This window comes from Coregonus clupeaformis, chromosome 17 (assembly GCF_020615455.1).
Source record: "Coregonus clupeaformis isolate EN_2021a chromosome 17, ASM2061545v1, whole genome shotgun sequence".
In the NCBI taxonomy this organism is placed as follows: domain Eukaryota; kingdom Metazoa; phylum Chordata; class Actinopteri; order Salmoniformes; family Salmonidae; genus Coregonus; species Coregonus clupeaformis.
In genome coordinates this window covers 6307257-6332018 of record NC_059208.1, presented here as the reverse complement: position 1 = coordinate 6332018, position 24762 = coordinate 6307257, and the positions used below count along the sequence as shown (strand labels likewise).

The following is a 24762-nucleotide window of genomic DNA, read 5'->3' as shown; positions in this document are numbered from 1 at the left end:
GCCACCGGCCAGCAGCCTTCTAAAGGTCATATTGACTCAATAAATTAAGCTCTGGTGTATAGACTCAGAGGATGGGATTTTGACTCTCTCAGTAAATAGGCAACGGTGGACTGCAAGACCCTGCAGACGTCTGTAACAAAGACTGACCAACCTGGTGCCCTGTAGGTCTTGGTCCATCCCCTGGATGTAACAGCGTCAACAGATAGAACTCTCTAATGGTAATCATGATGTCACAAAACATCTCTCAAATGGTAATGCTGAAAGTCATAAAGCTGTCAATACATTTTGGTATTCTGTGAATGCATGTTATATCTGTCTCGAAGGACCAACATAAAAAAAATTGACTAATGGTTTGTTCTAAAATACTTCCCTAAAGGTAAAGGTAGCTGTTTTTACATTCATAAAAACAACTCACGGGTCTGATGTGAAATATTTCCCAAACAAAACAGTTTATTACATTGTTAGAAAAAAATAAACAGGGAAGAACATGTGTACTCGTACTGTACAACCTCTGTATAACATACATCCTATGTTCAAGTGACTGAATGAAAACTTGAATTACCAATATCTGTCTATGGCTCATCATGGTAGTGGACTTTTGCCGTTATTTATTGTTTATTGATCAATATTGAAAATGAATGATTCCAAAGCGCAGTTTGAGGTTTTCTTATTTGTGAAAGGCTGAACTTCGTATTGTACATGGTGCTGGAGAGGACGTTTTTGATGACTTTATTTAAACAAGGAATTAAAGAGTACATGCATAGAAGAAAAATACACACATTATTTACCTTTGTATTACTTGAAAACCAAGATATTGCCCTGTTTGTCTACCTGAATCTGTGGGTATGAATTGAACAGCATGAATTGAACAATATGGTCATTTTAGAAGTTTTTGTAATTTGCATTTGTCTTTGGGACAGCACTTGGGCCATGATGGGCCACTCATCAGTTGAAAGGCTAGCTTAAAATCAATAGCAGCTGTCTTAGAAAGCACAACATCAGATAAGCTCTCTCTACAAAGAACGAGGCATCAGTCAAAAATATGAAAAGTTAGTTATCTATACAGTATTCTAAATTACATTTGCCTTGTCTCTGTTTCTCTTTGGTTCCGTGGTGCGATGATGGAGACATGTGAAGACTCCCATGTATTACCCCTCCTGAACTGGGTACCTCACGTCTCTCTTGCTGCTGCTATAGATGGAATGTGTTCCGAGGTTCTGTTTGTGTTCCTCATGGCCCCTTGCTGTAGCTGGAGGATTTCTTCCCCCCACTCATCATATAGAGAGGTGGGGGCCTGCCTATACAGTTTGAGGGGTCACAATACCCTGGGGCTCCTGTAGCTCCCCTGGGACCAGAGGCACCTGGGCTACCGTTAACACCGTCTTTACCGGGAGCTCCATCTTTACCGTCCTTCCCGATGCCAGGGATGCCAGCCACACCTGAGAGACAAAGGATGAGGTTGATGATGGCAACAGTTACTGAACAACGCCTCCTCATGTCAATGTGTAACTGACTGGGTTCAAACCCAGGTCTCTTGAGCGACACCAGACTGTGTTAGCCCGCTGAGCTAAAGCATTGGCATAAACTTGAGGAGCTAAAATCTTCAGGTCTTAGGCAAGATAAGAATGGGGGGAGGGGGTGGTGTTACCTTGGGGGCCTGGCTCGCCTGGAGTTCCTGGGATTCCCACTCCGTTTTCTCCCTTATGTCCTGTATCTCCCTTTACACCAGCTTCACCTACAGAGAACAGGAAGACATTTCCTTTCACATGTTGTTCATTGACTGTCTGAAATGGGCTATTATCCCCACAAGAGGTATGTGTGTGTGTGTGTGTGTGTGTGTGTGTGTGTGTGTGTGTGTGTGTGTGTGTGTGTGTGTGTGTGTGTGTGTGTGTGTGTGTGTGTGTGTGTGTGTGTGTGTGTGTGTGTGTGTGTGTGTGTGTGTGTGTGTGTGTGTGTGTGTGTGTGTGAACAACAGGGATGCAATAAAAAAGAATTTAGCAGAGAGGGATTTAAGTGCTCTGTTGTCTGATTCAGCCCTCGATGTGAATGCTTGACTCAAGCCCACCTACAAAGAAAACACACTGTACAAGCACACTGTACAAGCTCTTTCAGAGCACTAAGCTACTGTACTGTGGAGACAATGTCTAACTATTTGTACTGTGTCTATACTTTTCAAGTTGCAGTTTCTATGTTCTCTACTGTACACAATGAAATGGGCATTTCCAAGATGGCCCAAGTATTCCATTGGAATTATCAGTTCTTTATACATTTCACCTTTATCTAGTAAGTTATTGATACATAATTCCCCATTATCTTTGAGCAGCTTTGAGTATCCACCTAGTCCTACCTTGTTTTCCAGGTGTGCCTGGTAACCCAAAGTATCCAGGTGGTCCCTTCATTCCCATCAGTCCTCTGGGACCGGCCTCTCCTGCAGGCCCTGCTGGGCCCGGGGGACCTGATTGGCCTGGAAGTCCTGTCATGCCAGGGGCCCCGATCGCTGCTGGTTTCTTTAGGACCTCTTTCTTAAACTCTGCTAAGTGTTCTAGATGGAGAGAATGATTCAAATGTCAGTTTAACAAAGCACCCTACGTGGCAGTCTGTCTTAAATCACTGTTACAGTGTATAAGCTACACAATATTCACATACCTTCAACAATTGCTGAGCATAGTTCGCGAAGTTGGATATCATTCACTTTAGGACCCTATTGGATTTGGAAGGGGAAAAAGTATATTAATGAACACCTGTGTGTTTTACAGTCTTCCTTCACTTGCTTGGAAGAAGGTACTTACAGGTAGGCCCCTAGGCCCAGTTTAAAGGCACTTACAGGTAGGCCTCTAGGACCAGTTTAAAGGTACTTACAGGTAGGCCTCTAGGCCCAGGTTAAAGGTACTTACAGGTAGGCCTCTAGGCCCAGGTTAAAGGTACTTACAGGTAGGCCTCTGGGCCCAGGTTAAAGGTACTTACAGGTAGGCCTCTAGGCCCAGGTTAAAGGTACTTACAGGTAGGCCTCTAGGCCCAGGTTAAAGGTACTTACAGGTAGGCCTCTAGGCCCAGTTTAAAGGTACTTACAGGTAGGCCTCTGGGCCCAGGTTAAAGGTACTTATAGGTAGGCCTCTGGGCCCAGGTTAAAGGTACTTACAGGTAGGCCTCTGGGCCCAGGTTAAAGGTACTTACAGGTAGGCCTCTAGGCCCAGGTTAAAGGTACTTACAGGTAGGCCTCTAGACCCAGGTTAAAGGTACTTACAGGTAGGCCTCTGGGCCCAGGTTAAAGGTACTTACAGGTAGTTCTCTAGGCCCAGGTTAAAGGTACTTAAAGGTAGTTCTCTAGGCCCAGGTTAAAGGCACTTACAGGTAGTTCTCTAGGCCCAGGTTAAAGGTACTTACAGGTAGGCCTCTAGGCCCAGGTTAAAGGTACTCACAGGTAGGCCTCTAGGCCCAGGTTAAAGGTACTCACAGGTAAGCCTCTAGGCCCAGGTAATCCATGTAACCCTCTCTCTCCCTCCAGACCATTGGCTCCCTGGGGACCGGTCAAACCCTCATGACCCGGCTGCCCTGGTCTACCATTTTCCCCGGTATATCCCCTCATGCCCTTCTCTCCAATCTAGAGGTTAGTGGACAACACAACATGACTTAAATGTTAACTGTATACCATACAGCATTCAATTATTCCATAAACCAACCAACCAATCAACCAATCAAACAATCAACAAACCAATCAAACAAACAACCAACCAACCAACCAATCAATCAATTAACCAACCAATCAACCAATCAATTAAACTGTAACATTGTTCTGTACCTCTCCTTTGATTCCAGGAACACCAGGAGGACCCTATAAAACAACAATAATCAACTGAATTAGGACCATTGTAATCACTACAAATACAGGGGAATACTAAAGCTAGAGCAGATGTATCTCTCAGTAGAACATATACCTGGTCTCCTTTGACTCCAGAATCGCCTGTAAGACCTGGATCACCCTGTGGAGAGAGGTAAGATTGTCAATACAGATAGTGTATCTTACAAAAGAATACTGTCTCATTGTTGACATGATATATGGTATTGACGTGAATCCATAGACTTACTTCACTTCCCTTTGGGCCAATGGGACCAATAGGACCCTAGGAACAAGACACAGGAAATTAGAAATCATTCAAACCCATTCATCTACAAACTGACAACTATTACCAAAACAATAGGCTACACATCAGGACTCACCTGGTCTCCCTTATATCCAGTGTGACCCTTCAGTCCCTTTTCACCAGTATCACCTTTGTCCCCTTTGTCACCCTGCATGCCTGTATCACCTGTGACCCCAACTGGTCCCTGCTTTCCGGTCTCGCCCTGGGGAGAGTGAAGCAGGATCAATAAGACTCACGGTTATTATTAAAGATACTCTAATAATTGTGGGTTGATGTGAGTTTAGCTATCAGCTCATTGTTACCATCAGATATGGATCGTTATTGATGAGCAATATGCATGACAATCATATTTGAATATATGAATAAAAAATTACTACTGTCATGTAGATTTAATAACAGACTATTATAAGCTGTTGAACTACAATAAAATGTTAAAAATTGTCAACTTACAGTAGCTCCCTTGTCTCCTGGTTTTCCATCTTCTCCTGCTGGTCCAGTTGCCCCCTAAACAAACAATATAGTCTTATTAAGCTCTTCAGCACCATCAGTAGAATATGGATCCACAGTCATGGCTAGCGGTGTTGAGTGATAGTAAACACTAAACTATGAAATTTGATACTCACTGTTTTCCCAGGAACTCCGATTGGTCCTACTGGTCCGTCAGCTCCTGTGTCACCCTGGACAAAAAGCATACTGTTTACAATAGACAACAGAAGGAATGAAATTGTACCCAAGATACGCACACACGCACACAGACACACACACGCACACAGACACACACACGCACACAGACACACACACGCACACAGACACACACACGCACACAGACACACACACGCACACAGACACACGCACGCACACAGACACACACACGCACACAGACACACACACGCACGCACACAGATACACACACGCACACAGACACACACACGCACACAGACACACACACAGACACACAAACACACACAGACACACACACGCACACAGACACACACACGCACACAGACACACATACGCACACAGACACACGCACGCACACAGACAAATAAATGCACACAGACACACACATGCACACAGACACACACATGCACACATTTTACCTTGGCACCTCCAGCTCCAACCAGCCCCTGCTTTCCTGGTAACCCCTGCAGAAAAAACACACAGGATATCCTCAGAATACCGTACAGTATATTGTTATTTTTTAGAGTATTACAACATATGGGATGGACTACTTCCTTGTTGTGTTGTTTCTGTTGATTCTGTTTCCCCTGCTATGTCCTCTGACTGTGTAACCAGCCAGACAGGCGAGGATGGGACGGTTGTGGTTTCTGTATTGGATGTTTCCTTCTGCATGGCTGTTTGCTTCTAAATGTTTTATTAATCTGGTCTGCAGTGTGGTTTGACTGGAAGGCAACCAACCTCTCTATTGATTTTCATAGCTTTTGCTTTTCTTTTAATACCAACAAAACCTTGTAAGGCCATCTAATCTATAATTATATTAGTAGATTAATGATATTTATTTTAGACAAATGTCAAAGATTAATATTAGACTCACTGGAATTCCGACGATACCCCTGATTCCGACAGTCCCGGGAACGCCAGCTTCTCCCTGTTGGAAAGATGAAAGGTATGTTCACAAGATAACAGATTGATTGACAGATCTTTTAAGACTGGATATATTCTCTTTATTTAAACTATACTAACTAACTATACTAAACTCTATATATGTACAGCAGTCATAAAACGTTGACTGACCTTAGCTCCATCCACTCCATGGAGTCCATCCATGCCATCTGCCCCAGGAGTACCCTGTAATCACAGCATCATAATCACACTCAATCTAACTATACAACTAACACTACAAAAGGATCTCGCATCCATCTGATAACGTATTAGTAAGGAAATAAGATCAATTGATGTTGTATTGTATGTTTACTCACAGTGTCTCCTTTTGCACCAACAGGACCCTGCTCTCCTTGAGGACCGATGGCTCCCTGAGAAAATGCACATGCAATGAACCATGCAACAATTTAGGCAAACAGAAAGGCTTGGAACAAAACAATTTTTAGAAAGGCCAGTAAAAATGCTAGAGATACTGTAGAAGAGAGGAGATACTCACATCATCACCCTTTTCTCCCTCCAGACCCTGACGTCCACGAACGCCCTCCACACCCTAACAGAAAACAAGTGGTCACTACAGAACATAATGGCAGACATTTTGGAAAACACTGTTCAGTTCTAGGTAATATCAACCACAGTCTGTCCTCCAGTCATTTATAGAAAATGGCAGTTATAATTGATTGAGTTGATTAAATTAGTAGTGCTTACAGGAGAACCCGGTGGTCCGGTGGGTCCTGGGATGCCGTTGAAACCAGGGGGACCCTGAGAGGAGGAGAAAACACGGATGGTGAGTTTAAGACCCTAAACGCTAAAGTAGAACATCAACAAGACTTGTAGTAAATATAGTTTGAAACCCTTACCCTGTCTCCCTTATCTCCAGGACTACCAGGAAAACCAATAGGACCTCTTTGTCCCTGGAATGTATTACAGATGTTAAAATGAATAATATTTGATATGATTCACAGTGATGCACAGCAAAAACATTAAACAGTTATAAATGGCTGGTTGTATGACCAATTTCCACTTGAAGCAGAAATCCTATGTACCATCTCTGAATATGCAGATACTAATTTTTTGCTTTAGGCAGAAATCCTTTGTAACATTTTAGTATGCTCAAGATACACAATTTCCAATTGAGGCAGAAATCCTGTGTAACATGTTGGTATGCTCATTACCTATGTTCTGCTTGGAACAGGAAGAAATAGGTATACAAATGACAAAACGAGTGACTGGGACTTTCGTTATCAGACAGTGAAGTAGAATATCAGCCTGGATATGTTGGTATCGTCCAGAGCAAGGAAGGTTCTTACATCATCTCCCATCTTGCCTGGTAGGCCCTGCACCCCAGATGGTCCTGGCTCGCCCTGTGGATTAGCAACATAGGAAAAACACAAATACTCACATGTAGTGATTGGTATGCTTGAACAACCATCCTAACCACCCAATGTACTTAAGCACAATGTCAAACATCACACTTCTTCACTAAACATCAGAATTGATTGCTTGTCATACCTTTTGTCCAGCTTCCCCTGCAGCTCCATTATCACCTGGTATTCCCTTGTGTCCCTGGAGATGACATAGCAATCCAGTTTAGACTGAATGTCATCTACTATCAGAAGCTCTACACATTGGTGGTTCATACAGTGATTTTCCCCCTACAATGTAAAGTGCTTTGAGCATCTGGAAAAGCCATACATCAATCCATTAAATTATCAGATACTGGTATCTGAGAGAAAACCAATGGCCACCATGTTGTGAATAATGATAAGGGCTCTGTTGCCCAAAGCCAGGTATGTATTCATTCAGTGTCTGTCATTAAGATTCCTCACCTTCATCCCTGGTAGCCCTGGGTTTCCCTGTGGTCCAGCTGGACAGGCAGCAGGGCACTGCAGACAAACATAGACAGACACAGATATAACATTATCACTACACCTGCAGAGGGCTCACCTCCTATTCAATAGCCACTGACCAAAGAACACTATAGCTACCAATTTTCCACATGCAGGTTTGTTAAAATTAAATGACAGCAACAACAACCGTTTCTAAAGGAAGTGTGAATTAAGCTGAAGTGTAGTTATTACAACAACATTAGGCTCTGAACCACCTAGTCCCACCCTCTAGCAGACCCTCTGAAAGATGATAAAAAGAGACTCACATCTTCCCCACTCCCCTCAGCTTTGCCAGCCCCAGGTGGTCCCTTAAAGACAACAGAGTGAGTGACACAGTACATATCTCTATGGAGTGACATCTAAAACCGAGTTTAGATGTCCACAAACACTACAGCAAATATCTCCAGTGTTTGAGGCTGTGCAATCAACATCCAGTAATGCAGAACTGATACTGATTATCACTCTGCATCAGGGTTAAGATGCCACCCTAAAAGTCAGAGAGAACTCTTATGACAATATTGATAAAATAAATACTTAGGTTAATGGGAAAAACCAAAGAGACATAACCACAATAGAGAGGAACATAGGTCAAGACTCCAAGTCGGGAAAACAGAGATCAATTCACACAGAGATGATACAGATGTTGAATTCACCAATTTCAGGTTAGAGCCAGAAGTCAGAGGTTAGCATCAGTACTTACCACAGGTCCAGGTGGTCCTGGTAGACCAGCAGGACCAGGGAGACCCAGACCACCTCTAGGCCCAGGGGGACCCTGATAACAACATGGACAGTTACATTTAGACATGAAACACACAGAGAATGTCCTAATAGACACTGAAAAGTCTGACATATCAGTAATGTATGTTACAAAATGGTCCACAGACTATCAAAAGGACCAATGATAAAGTAGCACTATGACTGCTAAGACACACAGTGCAGAATGCAGAGCATATCCTGTATGTTTTTATTGCTGGATGTGTTCTGTTTAATCAGTCATTTACTATAGTTGTGTAGGATGTGATCCTTATTTGAACACTGACCTCAGGCCCAATGTTCCCCTCATCTCCTGGAGTTCCTGCTTTCCCAGGTGGGCCCTGTAGGAGCGACATACACAAGTTATACGATTATTCTATAGCCCGTTAGTAGGACTCGATTAAAAAACTGTATGCTGTATTAATGCTGTTTAGAACATGGGGTGAAGATTATCTAAAGATGTTGAAGAGTGTGTAGGACATACGGGGGGTCCAGCTGTCTCAGGTCCCTGGGAAATGAGAGAAAATAACAATCAGATAAATCATATTATTTAGCTATAGAAATGAAGTGTTCTGACATGTTCCATGGCTTGATGGCTATACATATCAGCAAAATATTCCCATATATATATATACGATGCTCTAAAGATAGTGGATACTTACGGGAGAACCTGCTGGCCCAGGAAAACCTTGAAGTCCCTGTTATTAGACACAGAACAGTCAAATATTAGTTAACATTGTCCCTGCTGTTACAGTTATTAGCAAAATATTGTTTCTTTAGTAGGTTCCGGGAAGAGAAATAACTCACTCTCTCGCCCACAGGTCCTCTTGGGCCCATTGAACCAGGTACTCCCTTCATAAAAAATAGGAGAAATCATTGATCTGGCCAAAGCTAATAAATAAGGTGATAGAGAACAACTCTTTCTTACTCCACAAGACAAAATAGAGGTTGAGTGTGTGACAGGTGGTGTGTGTGGTACAGGTTGATTGTGTGACAGGTGGTGTGTGTGGTACAGGTTGAGTGTGTGACAGGTGGTGTGTGTGGTACAGGTTGAGTGTGTGACAGAGGGTGTGTGTGGTACAGGTTGAGTGTGTGACAGGTGGTGTGTGTGGTACAGGTTGAGTGTGTGACAGGTGGTGTGTGTGGTACAGGTTGAGTGTGTGACAGGTGGTGTGTGTGGTACAGGTTGAGTGTGTGACAGGTGGTGTGTGTGGTACAGGTTGAGTGTGTGACAGGTGGTGTGTGTGGTACAGGTTGAGTGTGTGACAGGTGGTGTGTGTGGTACAGGTTGAGTGTGTGACAGGTGGTGTGTGTGGTACAGGTTGAGTGTGTGACAGAGGGTGTGTGTGGTACAGTAGGATGTAGTGATCCTTACAGCAGCTCCTGGTAGGCCAGGCAGGCCTCTCTGTCCAGGCAGACCGATCTCCCCCTTGTCCCCTTTGACGCCCTGAGTTACAGACACAACAGATGGCTGAGTTACAGACACAACAGATGGCTGAGTTACGGACACAACAGATGGCTGAGTTACAGACACAACCAAAGCCATATATAGCAGACCCAACCAAAGCTAAGTATTGCTCTGTCCACAAAAAAATCTGACAAACAGCTTTATCATCTGTCTGCATCGCTCGTCGCCGTTGCTAAGATACTCCATGGCATTGCCAGTCAGCGTTTAATCAACGAAAGATGTGCAATTCTCATGAGTACAGACAGAGAGAGAGAGATAAAGGGAAGACAGGGTGGAGTAGAGAACACTGATCTATTTTTTGCAGCTAAATTGATTGTAAGTAATGACATAGGTTGAGCTACAGGATGGCAACAAAGAGTAAAATAAATATTTAGAGAATGAAACACATTTAATAATATGACATCTCGTACTTACAAGAGCGCCAGCACTGCCAGGTGAACCTGGAAGGCCCTGCAAGAAAAAAGAAAGACATTGGTTATCCATTCTAGTCATTGAGAATAGAGAATTAAGAAAAGTGTGTACTGGCTGTCTAAGTTTGAGGCAATATCCAGCATGGATGCTATGGTAAATTTTTCATTCTAGTTTGGATGGGGTGGATAGACTTACATCTCTCCCGTCTCTGCCGTCCTCTCCGTGTGGCCCCCGGGGCCCCTCAGGGCCGGTGGGACCGGGAGGGCCAGGGACAGGCTTGGGGTCAGGCTGGAGGGAGAAGAGACAACACAGTCGATGAGTACATGAGAAGGAGTGAAGGCCACTCTGAGGGGAGTGGAGAAATGTCTTACTCCAGCCAGAGTTTGATTGTGCCACTAAAGTAACAAAGCATCGAGGCAATTAGGCAACAGAGCATTGAAGTAGATTATTTGCCCCAAAAACACCAAGAAAAAAGAAGGTAGAAAAGATAAATACCTCAGCATTGGCATACATCTGAAGAAGCAAGAGAAATAAGAAACATGTAGAGTTAGTGAAGTAGTCACACCACCTTCACCCAAAGTGTCAGAAGAAGCTACAGCATTAGTCCAAAAACAATAGCTGTGAGCAGAGTCATATAGGATCTATCTATGGCTCTGGCTGTGAGCATATCATGCTGTCATTTACATACAGAACCCCATAGTAAACCTATAGTCCCTGTAGTATACTGCCCACCTGTACCATTTTAGTGTTGGCGTACTGAAAAGATACCAGTGTACGCAGAAAAGTTACCCTCAAAGCTAGAGGGAATAGACCATTGTCAAATAAAGACAGACTGGAGCTTTTCATTCTGCAGTCTATGGGAAAATAGGTCTCTACCCACTCATAACAGCATGTACTCTAACCTACAACTCTGACCCGAGGAGTCAGACTTTAATGTGCTGCCACTTTATGAAATGTGTCTAGTCTAAATTGAGAGTGAGAGCTGGCAGTATTCTCTCTGTATAAACTTAACTGCTTATTTGACATATTTATTGTAATCATAGCACTCCTACAATAGTATAACAGGCCATCCTATCTCTTCACAATTTTGCAGGTGCAGATTCATAGAAGCCAGTTAGTGAAAGTTATGTTGCTGGTCAATATGAACCCAAAACCAATGCAAGTATAGACCAGGTGGAGCCAAGGTTGTTGTTGTTACCTCTGTGGCAGGCAGCTCCTGGCAGTTCTCTCTATTGGCTCTCTTTGGGTCGCAATGGATCAGCATCCACTGGAGTTCAAACTAGAATGAGACAATGGCATGATATTGATCATTTAACATAACATAGCATAGCATAGCATGGCATGGTTAAACATAACATAAAGTATCATAACATTTTTCAGCTTCAATCAAATATTTGTTTGATAGAGTCATATGACACTAAAACTATGCCTATGCTTGCTTATGGCACAGTTATTCTAGTTCTGTTTATGTTCTCTACGAGCTGAATGTGTTTAAAGCCTGCATTTTCCTCAAGGGAGATTTCCGAGTAGAGGAACATGATTTTGTGGCAGTGGAACCCCATTGAGCCGCAGTTCTGCTGTGGCAGCAGCACTTTAGAATTACAGCAATGCTCAGCACACATATAAACCCATACCCTCTATGGTTGAAGAGCTTCACAGACTCATATGATAACGCTTACTGTATAACAAAGCACCGCTGGGGAACCAACACCTTCTCAGCCTTAGCCTGATCCCAGATCTGTTTGTGCGGTCTTGCCAACTCCTATGGTTATTGTCATCTCAAACAACGACCAAAAGAGTTGGCAATACAGCACAATACAGCTATCCCTGCCCCACTCACCACAACAGAAGCATTAGCGTCAACGTCCAGCCTCCCAATAAGTGTATCTCCCTCTGTGTTCACTGGGCCTTTCCCCTTGATGGGCTTCTTGTCCACGGGCTGACAGTCCACATACAGGGTGACCTGGTCTCTCTCCACCCCAATCATCACCTGTAAGGATATGGTATAGGGTTACTGTTGTTGATCCTCAGGGGCCACCGTAATTCATCCGGAGACTGCTAGCTAAATAAACCAGTTTTGAAACTGCTAATTTTGTAATCAGTCATCACTAATTACATTGTACCAGGAGTAGGGTTGCACATTTCCAGTAACTTTCTCAAAATGTCCAGGCTTTCCAGGATTTCCCTCTTATTACCTCCTGATTCCGGGAATCTTCCATCTGAGATCTCTGGAAAAACTGGGAATTTTGGGATAGTTACTGAATTTTGCAATGCAAACCAGGAGTACCATCACTCATTCCATCACCTTGTGCCACTTGGTGTTGAACAACACAGATAGCCCTGGGAAGGTAACGGTCTGCAGGTTGCCGTCCTGGCCCATCAGGAAGTACTCCAGCGCTTGTTGGTCTCCGTTTAGCCTGAGCCCCGCCTGCTTCCAGCCGTCCTCGTCCACCACCTGCCACACGTTCCACACCTTGTTCACCGTGTTCTTGATCATACGGAACGTGACCATGACGGAGTACTCGTCAGGAAAACCCCGGGGGAAATTGAGCCTGGGTGAAGAAGAACAGAAGATGAAAATGAAGATAAAGATGGGTGGGAGAGGGAGGAGGAGAGGAAAGGGTTGATACAGGAAGGAGTCCTCAACAGGGAAGCCCCTAGGGACGTTCATCCTCAGTAGGAGAGGGATGGATGGACAGAGGAAAGGGTTCAAATGTATCTTTACAAAATCGTAATTTAGATGATTCTCATAAAGAATGCAGTTTAGTTAGAGTCATAGAGAAGAGGTCACAGAGGGCGACGTTTCTCAGCGGGTAAAAAAGCAGCTTTCCATCACATACACACAGTTTGGTTCTAGGATTTCAGAACTCTGATGGCGGCTAATGTCAAAGACACTCCATCATCATCACAAAGCATCACACACAGCGATTCAGTTCCCTTCCCGCTCCTCACGCCCACGATAACATTCTGAATGGAGACATCAATCAAACCCTAACACTTTTATGTTCAAAGCTCTCCAGTCCTCTCTCTTTCTCTCTCTCTATCCCTCATCTCTCCCTGTCTCTAATGCATGATGCATGCATAACGCAACAGTTACAATTAATCCAAAGGAACAATAAGGCCCCTCAAACCCATCAAACCTTTCTGTTTTAAACAGAAGCAGAGCCCCAGTGGCTCTGATCAACAGATCAACTAAGCAGTCGACCCGTCTCAGTTTCTAACACTCATTATAATCTAAAAGGGAAAACTGATCCTAGAGCAGCACTCCTACTTAACGCTTTAGAAATACGAGCCCTGGGTTTTTAACTAGCCATGCCAAAGGCTCCATAGGTGGTGCCTTAATGGGTGGGAGCTGCAGAGCTGCAGTCAGCTTGTAAATAGATCAAGACAAGGCAATAAAAAAGGAGTTTCCTGTAACCCAAAAAAACTAATGAAGACCACTCTCTCTAACGTTCCTGCTGTGTGCCTGTGTGTCTGTGTATGTGTGTGTGTGTGTGTGTTAAGTGCACCTTGGGAGAAAGTCTCTCACAGCCTAGGCCAGGGTTTGATGTGTGTTGTGTTGTAGGCCTCTATCCCCTGCAGTGGTAAGGGCACAGGAATCGGAAATCAACCTTTCTGATGACAGACTTCAAAGCCCAGACAGACTGGACACTGGACTCCAAGGGATACATGTTTTTGTGATTAGTGTCGCGTTGTCCTGAGTGGCATGAGGCAGACTGGAAGGTGTCAGTATGTTACATGACAGAATGTGAAAACAGGCCCACCACATTAGCCATACCAGACCAGCAGTGAAACACTAGAAGACAGGTTAAGTTATGTAAAAAGGTAACCACTTAGCAACAACTTCTAGCCTATTAAGCAATGTGCAATCAGTCTAAGCTGAAAATGGCAGATTGTGTAGTGGTTTTAGATCAAACAAATTACAGGATACAGCACCAGGCTAGACGATCCCCACACATTCACTGCTTGATCTAGACAAGACACACACACACACTAAAATATTAATAAAACTACAACTAAGAATGCAGCATGATTAAATGTGTCTCTGTGTTTCCAGGAGGAGATATTTCGGGGGGGGGGGGGTTCCCCCCTCGTCGCCAAGAGATGCCAAATAGGTTCAGACATGTTGTTCTGTGCCAATTACAAGCTGTTTCACAGTGTGATAACACCTGTATGGAACCTGTAATAATACAACACCTGCATCGACCCAGGGGAAAGCATTTATTTGTGTATGTGTGCATGTGTGTGTGTGTGTGTTTAGCGATTATATGTGTGTTTCTCTTTCTGGTTTCTTCATTCTTTCTTTACCTGGTAGATATTTGAAAGCTGGCCTCTCTTATCAAACCATAATAATATAACACCTGCATCGACAAGCTCCAGCATTTTCTTTTTCTGTTTTTCCTTACCTGGTAGGAATCTGGAAGTTGGCCTCCCTATCGAGGCGGTACGCCACCTGGAGAGGAGTGGAGCCCTCCACCTTCCTTACCCCCTTCAGAGGAATAACATCCAACTGGAACTGGGTGATCAGATCAAACCCTAAAAGAGATTTAAACTGATTTTCAGATATATCCTGTATCGTTCAGAATGAATGACATGTTACATTACTATACATATCTCTTGAATTATTCTGGTGAAGTATATGTTATATACTGTGTTCCAGAAGTACAAAAATAAAAATGATGCACATCTGACTGACAGGTACTGGACTTTTTTGTATCCTACACACAGTGTTATAAAAGTGCAAGGGCATATTTCTGGTTCACATTCTAGTTTGTAACAAGTCATGTAAAGTGGACATTTTGGAATTTCAGTGTTGTCCCACTTTACTATGTTTAACGGTTTATTCTTATTTAGTAATCTGTATGAAACACTGGGTGCAGTGATATGACTAGCATATTATTCTAATTAGTTGTTCTCTTGCTTGGGCTGGCAACACATAGTACAACATGTGCTTTGAAGGCAGCTAGTGCATCTGTTCCTACCAGGGCGTTGGTACACAATTAACATCTTAATGAGCTAGAATTGTTCCTACTAAAATCTGTCAGGCTTCAGCAGAATATTTTATGTGGCTCATTTGAAATCTAAAGGTGTCTCAAGTCATTAAGCATTTAGACAGCCCAGTTCACTAAGCAATCACAGCAGCTAGCTTAATTGTGACATTCTGTATTTCTGTAAACCAAGGCTGGTGGTTTTCTGGTCATTTAAAATGTAAGTCTTTGCTGTCTAGTGAAGAGAAAAACCACAGGGACTATAGTGTTGAACTCCCCCTTCTGACCTGGTGTCTTGAAGAGAGGTGATACTTGGTTACAGAAAGACATCTCATTACTACTGGCTCAGAGCTCCTGAGATATCTTGTAGTGTATGATACAACGTTGGGTATGTAGTATGTCTTCCCATGCAGGTCTCCTTTGATTACATCATAAACTATATCCACATCTCATGGTACAGGGCGCAAGCAAGCTGTGGCCAAAGTCAGACCGCAGTGGAAGCAAATTGTTGCTGCCTTATGTCCGACCAGGGATGAAGAGGACTAAGTTAGTACGCATATTCACATAGTCAATATTTCTAAAAGACAACATATGATTGTTAGTATCTACTGTATATTTTACCTGGAAGGTCATCTTGTCCATTTCTCATGGGAGGGCAGACAGCTGTGTCCCCATCTAACCTGTTGAGATCTAACTCTGATGGAAAATAAACAGAGACAGCAGCTTGGTTAGGATGTTTCTGTTCACAGCACCAACCAGACACCACAGGGGATTAAACAAGGTAAGAATGCCAATTCACCTTATGCTCATGATCCACACTGGATGCATTTTTAATGTTGGTTATTCTTAAAGCTGCAGCGTTTATATTTCTCAAGTTAATTACACAAGCACAAACTCAACAGCGTGTTTATTGTATTGAAAAGAATGGACACATACTTTGATGTGCTTTATATATGTTAGTATGGGATGACAGAGGTAATGTTGATGAATGTTGTAGTGTGACTGTGGATCGGATAAGGCCATATTGCCTTACATACCCTGTAAAGCCTGTAAAGAGACTAACGAAGGTCAGACTGACAGGTAAAACCTCTTTGTACCTGTGATTTATTGAGATGCAAGTCCCTCTGGGGACTAATGTAATAAGCTATGAATCATAAATCACACTATTGTGCTTTAATTTCTGCTTTCATCCTCAATGTTTTTCTTGGGCGATTGAGTGACCTATAATGGTCTTGTGTCTTTAGTCTTTGTTAATTTACTATAGCCTACATATCTGGCTGGAATTCTAAATTCTTAAGTCATTGGATGGGATTGATTGAAAAAGAAAGCTACTGCAATGTAACTTAAACCTGATGTGATTTTTTACATTTCCTTCTCAACTAAAACTTTAAGTGAACCTTGAAACTTGAAACAATGACAGCGGAAACATTTGATAATGTTTCATTAAAGAGCCTTGCTCTACTGTAGTAGTATCATCTCAATGTGAAGCTACTAAAGTGTTCCAGATTCAGAGAACAGATCTCCTCCGCTCCTCCTCCTGTTTTAAAGGAGGATGAAAACACCTTGCAGGGAAACTACGAAACAAAGATATGGAATTAATGAAACAACACTGGGAGCCGGAGGGCCTCTATCCTCTACTCCCAGAGTCGATAACCTGAGTCAGCTTATTTGGATGTTCAGAGTGTGGAGGCAACACATCTGGAAGCCCCTATTGGCTCCACCATAACTGCTGAGTAGAGGGGATACTTTGGGGAGATGGTATTTATCCTGTGTATTTAGTGGCCATAAACACTTCTCTCACTGTGCAGTGTGGGCTGTAAGTAGTTAACGACTCCCTCTCCAACACCATGGATTGTGTCCCAAATGGCACCCTATTCCGTATATAGTGTACTACTTTTGACCAGATCCCTAAAGAAAAAAATCCAGAAAATCACATTGTAGGATTTTTTATGAATTTATTTGCAAATTATGATGGAAAATAAGTATTTGGTCAATAATAAGTGTGGTCCTCTGTAGCTCAGCTGGTAGAGCACGGCGCTTGTAACGCCAAGGTAGTGGGGTCGAACCCCGGGACCACCCATATACAAAAAAAAAATGTATGCACGCATGACTGTAAGTCGCTTTGGATAAAAGCGTCTGCTAAATGGCATATTATTATTATTATTATTATAATAACAAAAGTTTCTCAATACTTTGTTATATACCCTTTGTTGGCAATGACACAGGTCAAACGTTTTCTGTAAGTCTTCACAAGGTTTTCACTCACTGTTGCTGGTATTTTGGCCCATTCCTCCATGCAGATCTCCTCTAGAGCAGTGATGTTTTGGGGCTGTCGCTGGGCAACACGGACTTTCAACTCACTCCAAAGATTTTCTATGGGGTTGAGATCTGGAGACTGGCTAGGCCACTCCAGGACCTTGAAATGCTTCTTACGAAGCCACTCCTTCGTTGCCCGGGCGGTGTGTTTGGGATCATTGTCATGCTGAAAGTGTAACGATCCCGGCTGTCTAAGTCGGGTCCTGTCTGGTGACTAGTGTTTCTGTTCGTGATCTCCAGTTTCCCGAGGGTTCGGGAACGCTCCGGGGAGCGCTCTTGATTTCCGCACCTGCATCCCATCAGCAATCTGCACACCTGGTCCTGATCATCACCCTTCTTAGGCTCTGGCCTAACATCCAGTTCCTGCCGGATCGTTAGCCATGAACAGTATGTTTGTCAGCGTATCAGCCTCTGAGCTACTAGTGTTAGTTTTGTTGTTTTGCACCTTGTTGGCTTGCCGTGTACTTACCTCCGTTTGTTTCTATCTGCAGTCTCTCACCCGGAACCTTCTCCCAACCTCTGCCTGATGGTCGGCGGCTGCCGAGCCATTACCGGACCAACCACTGCACCCTCAACAACCCATCCACGCCACCCGCTCTGTTCCCTGGATTATTCAGCCTCACTCGGGAATCTATTAAATAAACACTCACCTTTGTCTCAACGTACCTTGTCCTGGTCTGCTTCTGGGTTCTGGCTTAGTAAACCGTGACAGAAAGACCCAGCCACGTTTCATCTTCAATGCCCTTGCTGATGGAAGGAGGTTTTCACTCAAAATCTCACGATACATGGCCCCATTCATTCTTTCCTTTACACAGATCAGTCGTCCTGGTCCCTTTGCAGAAAAACAGCCCCAAAGCATGATGTTTCCACCCCCATGCTTCACAGTAGGTATGGTGTTCTTTGGATGCAACTCAGCATTCTTTGTCCTCCAAACACGACGAGTTGAGTTTTGACCAAAATGTTCTATTTTGGTTTCATCTGACCATATGACATTCTCCCAATCCTCTTCTGGATCATCCAAATGCACTCTAGCAAACTTCAGACGGGCCTGGACATGTACTGGCTTAAGCAATGGGACACGTCTGGCACTGCAGGATTTGAGTCCCTGGCGGCGTAGTGTGTTACTGATGGTAGGCTTTGTTACTTTGGTCCCAGCTCTCTGCAGGTCATTCACTAGGTCCCCCCGTGTGGTTCTGGGATTTTTGCTCACCGTTCTTGTGATCATTTTGACCCCACGGGGTGAGATCTTGCGTGGAGCCCCAGATCGAGGGAGATTATCAGTGGTCTTGTATGTCTTCCATTTCCTAATAATTGCTCCCATAGTTGATTTCTTCAAACCAAGCTGCTTACCTATTGCAGATTCAGTCTTCCTAGCCTGGTGCAGGTCTACAATTTTGTTTCTGGTGTCCTTTGACAGCTCTTTGGTCTTGGCCATAGTGGAGTTTGGAGTGTGACTGTTTGAGGTTGTGGACAGGTGATAACAAGTTCAAACAGGTGCCATTAATACACGTAACGAGTGGAGGACAGAGGAGCCTCTTAAAGAAGAAGTTACAGGTCTGTGAGAGCCAGAAATCTTGCTTGTTTGTAGGTGACCAAATACTTATTTTCCACCATAATTTGCAAATAAATTCATTAAAAATCCTACAATGTGATATTCTAGATTTTTTTTCCTCAATTTGTCTGTCATAGTTGACGTGTACCTATGATGGAAATTACAGGCCTCTCTCATCTTTTTAAGTGGGAGAACTTGCACAATTGGTGGCTGACTAAATACTTTTTTTCCCCCACTGTATGTGTTATTGTATCTCTCTGACAGCTCGGAAGAGAGGCTTATACAGATCTAGGATCTTAATTTGAGCCAGTTTGCTACAGAAGGAAAATAATGTGAATTATTATGTGGATTATAATTATTATAATTTATTTGTAGGGGTTGATACATTTTTTGTTAGGGCAAATCAAGTCTGACATTTGTAAGTGGAAATTACAAACTTTAGAAGCCTTTGTAAACCAAATATACACTACAACTTTGCATTTCCTGCTGTGCAGGAAAATGTCTTCAACAACAGGATGATCAAATTAAGATACGGCATCTATAACAATTAAGAAACCAGAGATTATCTGAATTAATTTTACAGACTAGTACATTACGCTACACTACGTCTGCTATTTCTGTCTTAATAATAGATTTGCATTTGTAATAAATGGAATGACCTGTGATAGTATTCTGAAACAACTTGTGTGTTTTGATACCAAAAAGAAAGTTAATTATCCATATCAAAAGTAGTTGTGCAAACAAACACCACATCCCAGTAGTACACCGTTATGAGGAAGTGATGTGCCCATCATGATCCTGGAGGCTTCTGGGTAACTTACGGCCGAGGGCAGGAGAGAGTAGCAGAGAGAGGAGGGCCATGCAGGTAGAGGGGTACAGCAACATTGCTGGGTGCCATGGTCGCTTCCTGAGGGAAGAGAGAAAGAGAGAGAGAGAGAGAGAGAGAGAGAGAGAGAGAGAGAGAGAGAGAGAGAGAGAGAGAGGGACAGCTCAGTCATCATGTCTTTGGCCTGAATTGATTAAGCTTTAGAGTAGTGACACATTAAAAGAGATTACAACTCACGTAGACACATCAATATTATCTGACAGAAGTGACATACAGTATGTGACATACTGATCTTTACTGTATTAATAATCACAATCAATCTTATGACAACACAAACACAGAAACCCATCAATTTCTCCTTTGACAGGTAATGGGGGAAACTGTGTCATGATGACGTTCATAAGCAGTGCCAGACACAAGTGTACATCTATGCCAGACACAAGTGTACATCTATGCCAGACACGAGTGTACATCTATGCCAGACACGAGTGTACATCTATGCCATACACAAGTGTACATCTATGCCAGACACGAGTGTACATCTATGCCAGACACAAGTGTACATCTATGCCAGACACGAGTGTACATCTATGCCAGACACAAGTGTACATCTATGCAAGACACGAGTGTACATTGTCTAATACATTAGCTCAATGTCTGTCATTACTAAGTAGGCTTACAGAAATAATAAATTAATAACTACACACAGTAAAGACAGACATTGTGTCGTAGAAAGCAGAAACAGAGAAAATAACTTTGGAGAGCAGGCCTCTGACAATTGTTGTCATACACAGGCCTACACCACAGGTGCTGTTGAGGGGAGGACTGCTCATAATAATGGCCTGAACGGAGTGAATGGAATGGTAATCTAAACACATGGAAACCATGTGTTTCATGTGTTTGATACCATTCCACCAATTCCGCTCCAGCCATTACCACAAGCCTGTCCTCCCCAATTAAGGTGCCACCAACCTCCTGTGGCTTACATATGAATGTGTACTACATAAAACAACAACATTGTGCTGTGTGTCCTCAGACCGCTCCACAGACAATTCTCTCTCTTTCCCTCCCCTGGCCTTGTTTTCCTCAACCCTCCACAGCCTCTTCATCAGCCCTATCAGAAGGCTGACAGGCAGGGTGATATGGAGTGATGGCCGAGGCACCAAGGCAGTGTGTGACGGCAGAGACAGTCTACATGGAGGTATTTTTTAGAAAGAGAGATGATCGGTGGCGTGTTAAAGCTGAGATCTGCATTAGGGGAAACAGCGCCACTGGCTGCCCCCAGGCGCATTTGTTTTGTTTATTAAACGGCAGTGAGGAGCTCTAGCATCAAGGTAAAAAAAATCATTGTTTGAAGTAACATCTTTATTGTTGTAATATCGCAAACGAACATGGCAGTTTCACCGCTATGGATTCCAACTTTAAGGAGACAGGGAGGATGGGAGAGAGAGGGGGGTGCTGTCAGAGAAATGACGAATGGCTTACTCAGCAAGGTCCCTACAGCGAAGGGAGGTAAGAGGCAGTTAGCCACTAACATATGCCCTTCACCATGGAGGATGCTGCCCAAATCACTACAGCCTGGCAGCCCTGCATCTCCCCATGCCCATCAATCTATCTACCAGCCTGTTAGCCAAGAACAGCCCTGGCCTTATAATGGTTATGGGGAGGGCTTTCACTGACAGGAACCCTGGACCACAGTACAGTACATCCACCAACACAAACTACAAGACTATCTGGAACAGGTAGCTTTTGTTTGCTTTACTGTGAAATAGCTTGTGTAGCTCAGTTGGTAGAGCATGGCGTTTGCAACGGCAGGGTTGTGGGTTTGTTTCCCACGGGGGGCCAGCATGAAAAAAAAAAAATGTATGCACTCACTAGTTGTGCAGAGTATGTATGCACTGGATAAGAGCGTCTGCTAAATGACTAAAATGTAAATGATTTTGCCCTGCACCACTAGTTGTGCAGAGCAGTTTTAGTGTGAGACATGAGAGTGAGGGGAAGGAGAGAGAGAGAAAGAGAGAGAGAGAGTGAGAGAGAATACAATGTAGCACTAATTGGGGTTAATTCACAACAAAGATGTCCTTGTACATTCCTTCTGGGCTTTTCAATTTGCATTGGTCCTTAGATCCAGTCTGATATTGTGACATACAGGAAAGGAAAGCTTAGTGTTCTTTGATGCCTTGTGTACCATAGACTCCCAACCCCTGGGGATAAACTGTCACAGCAAGCAATAGCATCAAAAATGTTCTGACACTGATGGTCTGGGAAAGCTTGACAGCGATCTTAACATCAGCTCTTGAGCTGCAGAAAATATCTTTGGAAAAGCAATTGTGTTTTGACTTTTTCCCATACTATGTTGTCAGACCACAGATGAAACTATAAAGCAAGCCAACAGGGCAACAACCTCAACAACTCTATTCTCAGGGGGAAATTCTAAATCAATATGCTGCATCTCAGCCAGAGTTTCTAGTCTATACTACTGTGTCGTGAAAGTAAGGTCAAGGGCATTACTGATAAGAACAGAAACATCTTTAAGATTGCGCCTCTTTTATCTTTCATCGAGAGCAATTACAACTCAGTGATCAGTCATCACTCTCTCTGAGTGAAAAGCACAGTGTGTTATCTCCAGCATCCAGAGCTTGTTTGAATGTTTTCTGGCCTCCTCGCTGTGCCTCTTGTGTCACCCATATGGCCTTGTCCCCAAGCGTCCCAGAGCCTGGACCGTGTAGTAAGCCTGCACTCTAGCTCTCCTGGCGTGACTTCTGTTGCTCTCATTTGTCTTAATTACACCAACTGGACCCTCATTCCAGTCTCTGCTGCTCAGCCTTACAAATTAAACCCTGCAGTATCACTCACTTGAATTAGTAAGTTAATCATTTGGTAGCATTCCCCAGACAAAGCTTTAGGTCAAAAGTGTGTGTGTGTGAGTGTGTGCCACTCTCATTGCCACAGGGGGTCAAAAGGTGACAGGCCAGCATGCACGCACTGACACACACACAGGCAAGCAGGCACACACACACCACATGGCAGTGTCTGTGTGACAGAGGCTATTCGAGAGACCAGATGGATCTTTAACAGAGCTCTAAACCATGATAAAGACACAGTTAACCAGCCCACTGGAGAGGTAAGAAGGAGAGGAAGCCTGGTTCTTAAGGCTTAACAGCCGTTTTAATTCCCACAAAACAAGGTTTATAGTCTATGTGTGAGTGTGTGTGTGTGTGTGTGTGTGTGTGTGAGTGTGGGCCAGATTATAAAGCTGTGTTATCTCAATCTTGGCCTCTGGCCATGGAGCTTCTATAATCCATGCAGAGCTAAATATTGGTTAATTTCAAGGCTGTATAAATATTTCCAATTTCTAATAAAAGGTACTGTATGTGTAAGGACTTTTTTCTTATATAATATTTCGTCATTATTCTGAGTCAATGGCTCAGGGGAATCTGATGATTTTACTTTTTTTTTTTATGTATCAGTGATGAAAAGAGTGGATTCATACCAAGCAATGTTTCCCAAATCTCTCCTCTAGTACCCCCAGACATTCCATTTATTTGATATATTCCAGTTGTAGCACACCTGATTCAACTAGTCAACTAATCACCAAGCATTTCATTACAGGATTTGAATCATGTAATCTGGTTCTGGAATACATCAACTCTGACCTCATGATTTTCCCACACCAAGGTCACACTCAAGTGGATCACAAAAATGTCCCAATCCACCCAGATATTACCACTTCCACATATAAATAATGACATAATACATGTATCATTCAAAAAGCTCTTACCTTGTCAAGACAGCACAGTGGTGCTCCATGTTTTACTCCCGTCTAGGAGCGAGGGGCGACGCAGGGCTTTAAGAGCAGACAGACAGATAGACAGACAGAAAGCAGTGGGTGAGGTAGAGGAGCAGAAGGGGCCACAGACATGAACCTTAGCTTATTTCCCCCTGAAGCTCAGTCCTGGTGCTGGGAGAGCATGGTGAGGACTGACTGGTGGGACCAGGGCTGGGGATGCTCAAACTGGGGCTGAAGACACATAAAACCTGCTTCAATGGATTCCCATTGGACAGGGGCTATTCAGGAGGTGGCGACTAGGTTTTATTACCAACACTTAAAAGACATGTTGGAGGCCTCTAGGCCTTCCCTTCCTCCTGTTACACCTTTTCCTCTCCTCCCTCCCTCTCTCTCTCTCCTTCACTGTGCCCCATAATGATATGTGTTGGCTGTGTGTAATTCTGTTAATAATTACGTTGCAGGTTAGGGATAGGGATGCCCTAGGAGAGTGTAGAGTGATGGAGGAATGAGGATTTCATAATCGTGTAGGTCCTTTACTGTACCCGAAGAATGCCTCTATAGTGTTGAGGTGAGGAAAGACCTGGTTTTTAATTTAAAGGTCCTGGTCCACACAGACAGGGTTGTTTGCTTGTACATGTTTTATGTAATGGAGTGTGTGATTGGCTTTTTAGAAGACTTGGTGATAGATATACTGTATGTTTAGCTGTTTGTTAAGTCCCAGGGAGAACTACAAAAGGTCTGTAAATGTAACATCACACAATAATAACCTATTATGTTTGTCACAATATTTTCTATTACATAGCTGTACATAAGTATATTGCATATCTGTCACGTGAAATTGATCCTAACTGATTCAAGTACTGTATGTTTAGTCATAACTACATAATAGTCAATCAAAAAACTAGCTATCCTATCAAGTATCAGAGAGATTCCTAACCTCAAAGCCAAGTTACATAGGCCCACTAGGCTAAAAATGTCCGCCCCTGCTGAGAGGAACTGTCTGGACT

The 24762-nt window shown here is 43.3% G+C and overlaps 1 protein-coding gene across 2 annotated transcripts; it reads right to left on the bottom strand.

Moving 5' to 3' along the window:
- Positions 1 to 425: 425 nt before the first annotated feature.
- On the bottom strand, positions 426 to 23993 carry LOC121586522 (collagen alpha-1(IX) chain-like). Of its 2 annotated transcripts, XM_041903270.2 has the most exons (38): positions 23747 to 23993; positions 19961 to 20046; positions 15893 to 15967; positions 14690 to 14819; positions 12589 to 12835; positions 12124 to 12273; positions 11482 to 11562; positions 10779 to 10796; positions 10479 to 10571; positions 10287 to 10322; positions 9780 to 9851; positions 9212 to 9256; positions 9067 to 9102; positions 8889 to 8912; positions 8692 to 8745; positions 8352 to 8423; positions 7918 to 7959; positions 7592 to 7648; positions 7275 to 7328; positions 7073 to 7126; positions 6623 to 6676; positions 6471 to 6524; positions 6262 to 6315; positions 6083 to 6136; positions 5898 to 5951; positions 5698 to 5751; positions 5243 to 5287; positions 4766 to 4819; positions 4593 to 4646; positions 4219 to 4344; positions 4086 to 4121; positions 3936 to 3980; positions 3800 to 3832; positions 3455 to 3601; positions 2647 to 2701; positions 2348 to 2542; positions 1649 to 1735; positions 426 to 1439 (listed from the first exon to the last, which is right to left on the bottom strand). In XM_041903270.2, the coding sequence occupies exons 1-38, from the start codon at positions 23773 to 23775 to the stop codon at positions 1231 to 1233; spliced, it is 2865 nt and encodes a 954-aa protein (XP_041759204.1). In that variant the 5' UTR covers positions 23776 to 23993; the 3' UTR covers positions 426 to 1230. The 2 variants fall into 2 exon arrangements, with proteins under 2 accessions (XP_041759204.1, XP_041759205.1); XM_041903271.2 differs by lacking the exon at positions 10779 to 10796.
- Between the last annotated feature and the right edge of the window lie 769 nt (positions 23994 to 24762).

What these genes read in the sequence shown, in the direction of transcription:
- LOC121586522 (XM_041903270.2), bottom strand. Translation starts at nt 23,775, where the DNA reads ATGGAGCACCACTGTGCTGTCTTGACAAG. An exon ending in AACTTCCAGATTCCTACCAG is followed by an intron (nt 12,836 to 14,689) that starts GTAAGGAAAAAC and finishes TTCTTCACCCAG; the next exon opens with GCTCAATTTCCCCCGGGGTT. An exon ending in CTGAGACAGCTGGACCCCCC is followed by an intron (nt 8,746 to 8,888) that starts GTATGTCCTACA and finishes TCGCTCCTACAG; the next exon opens with GGCCCACCTGGGAAAGCAGG.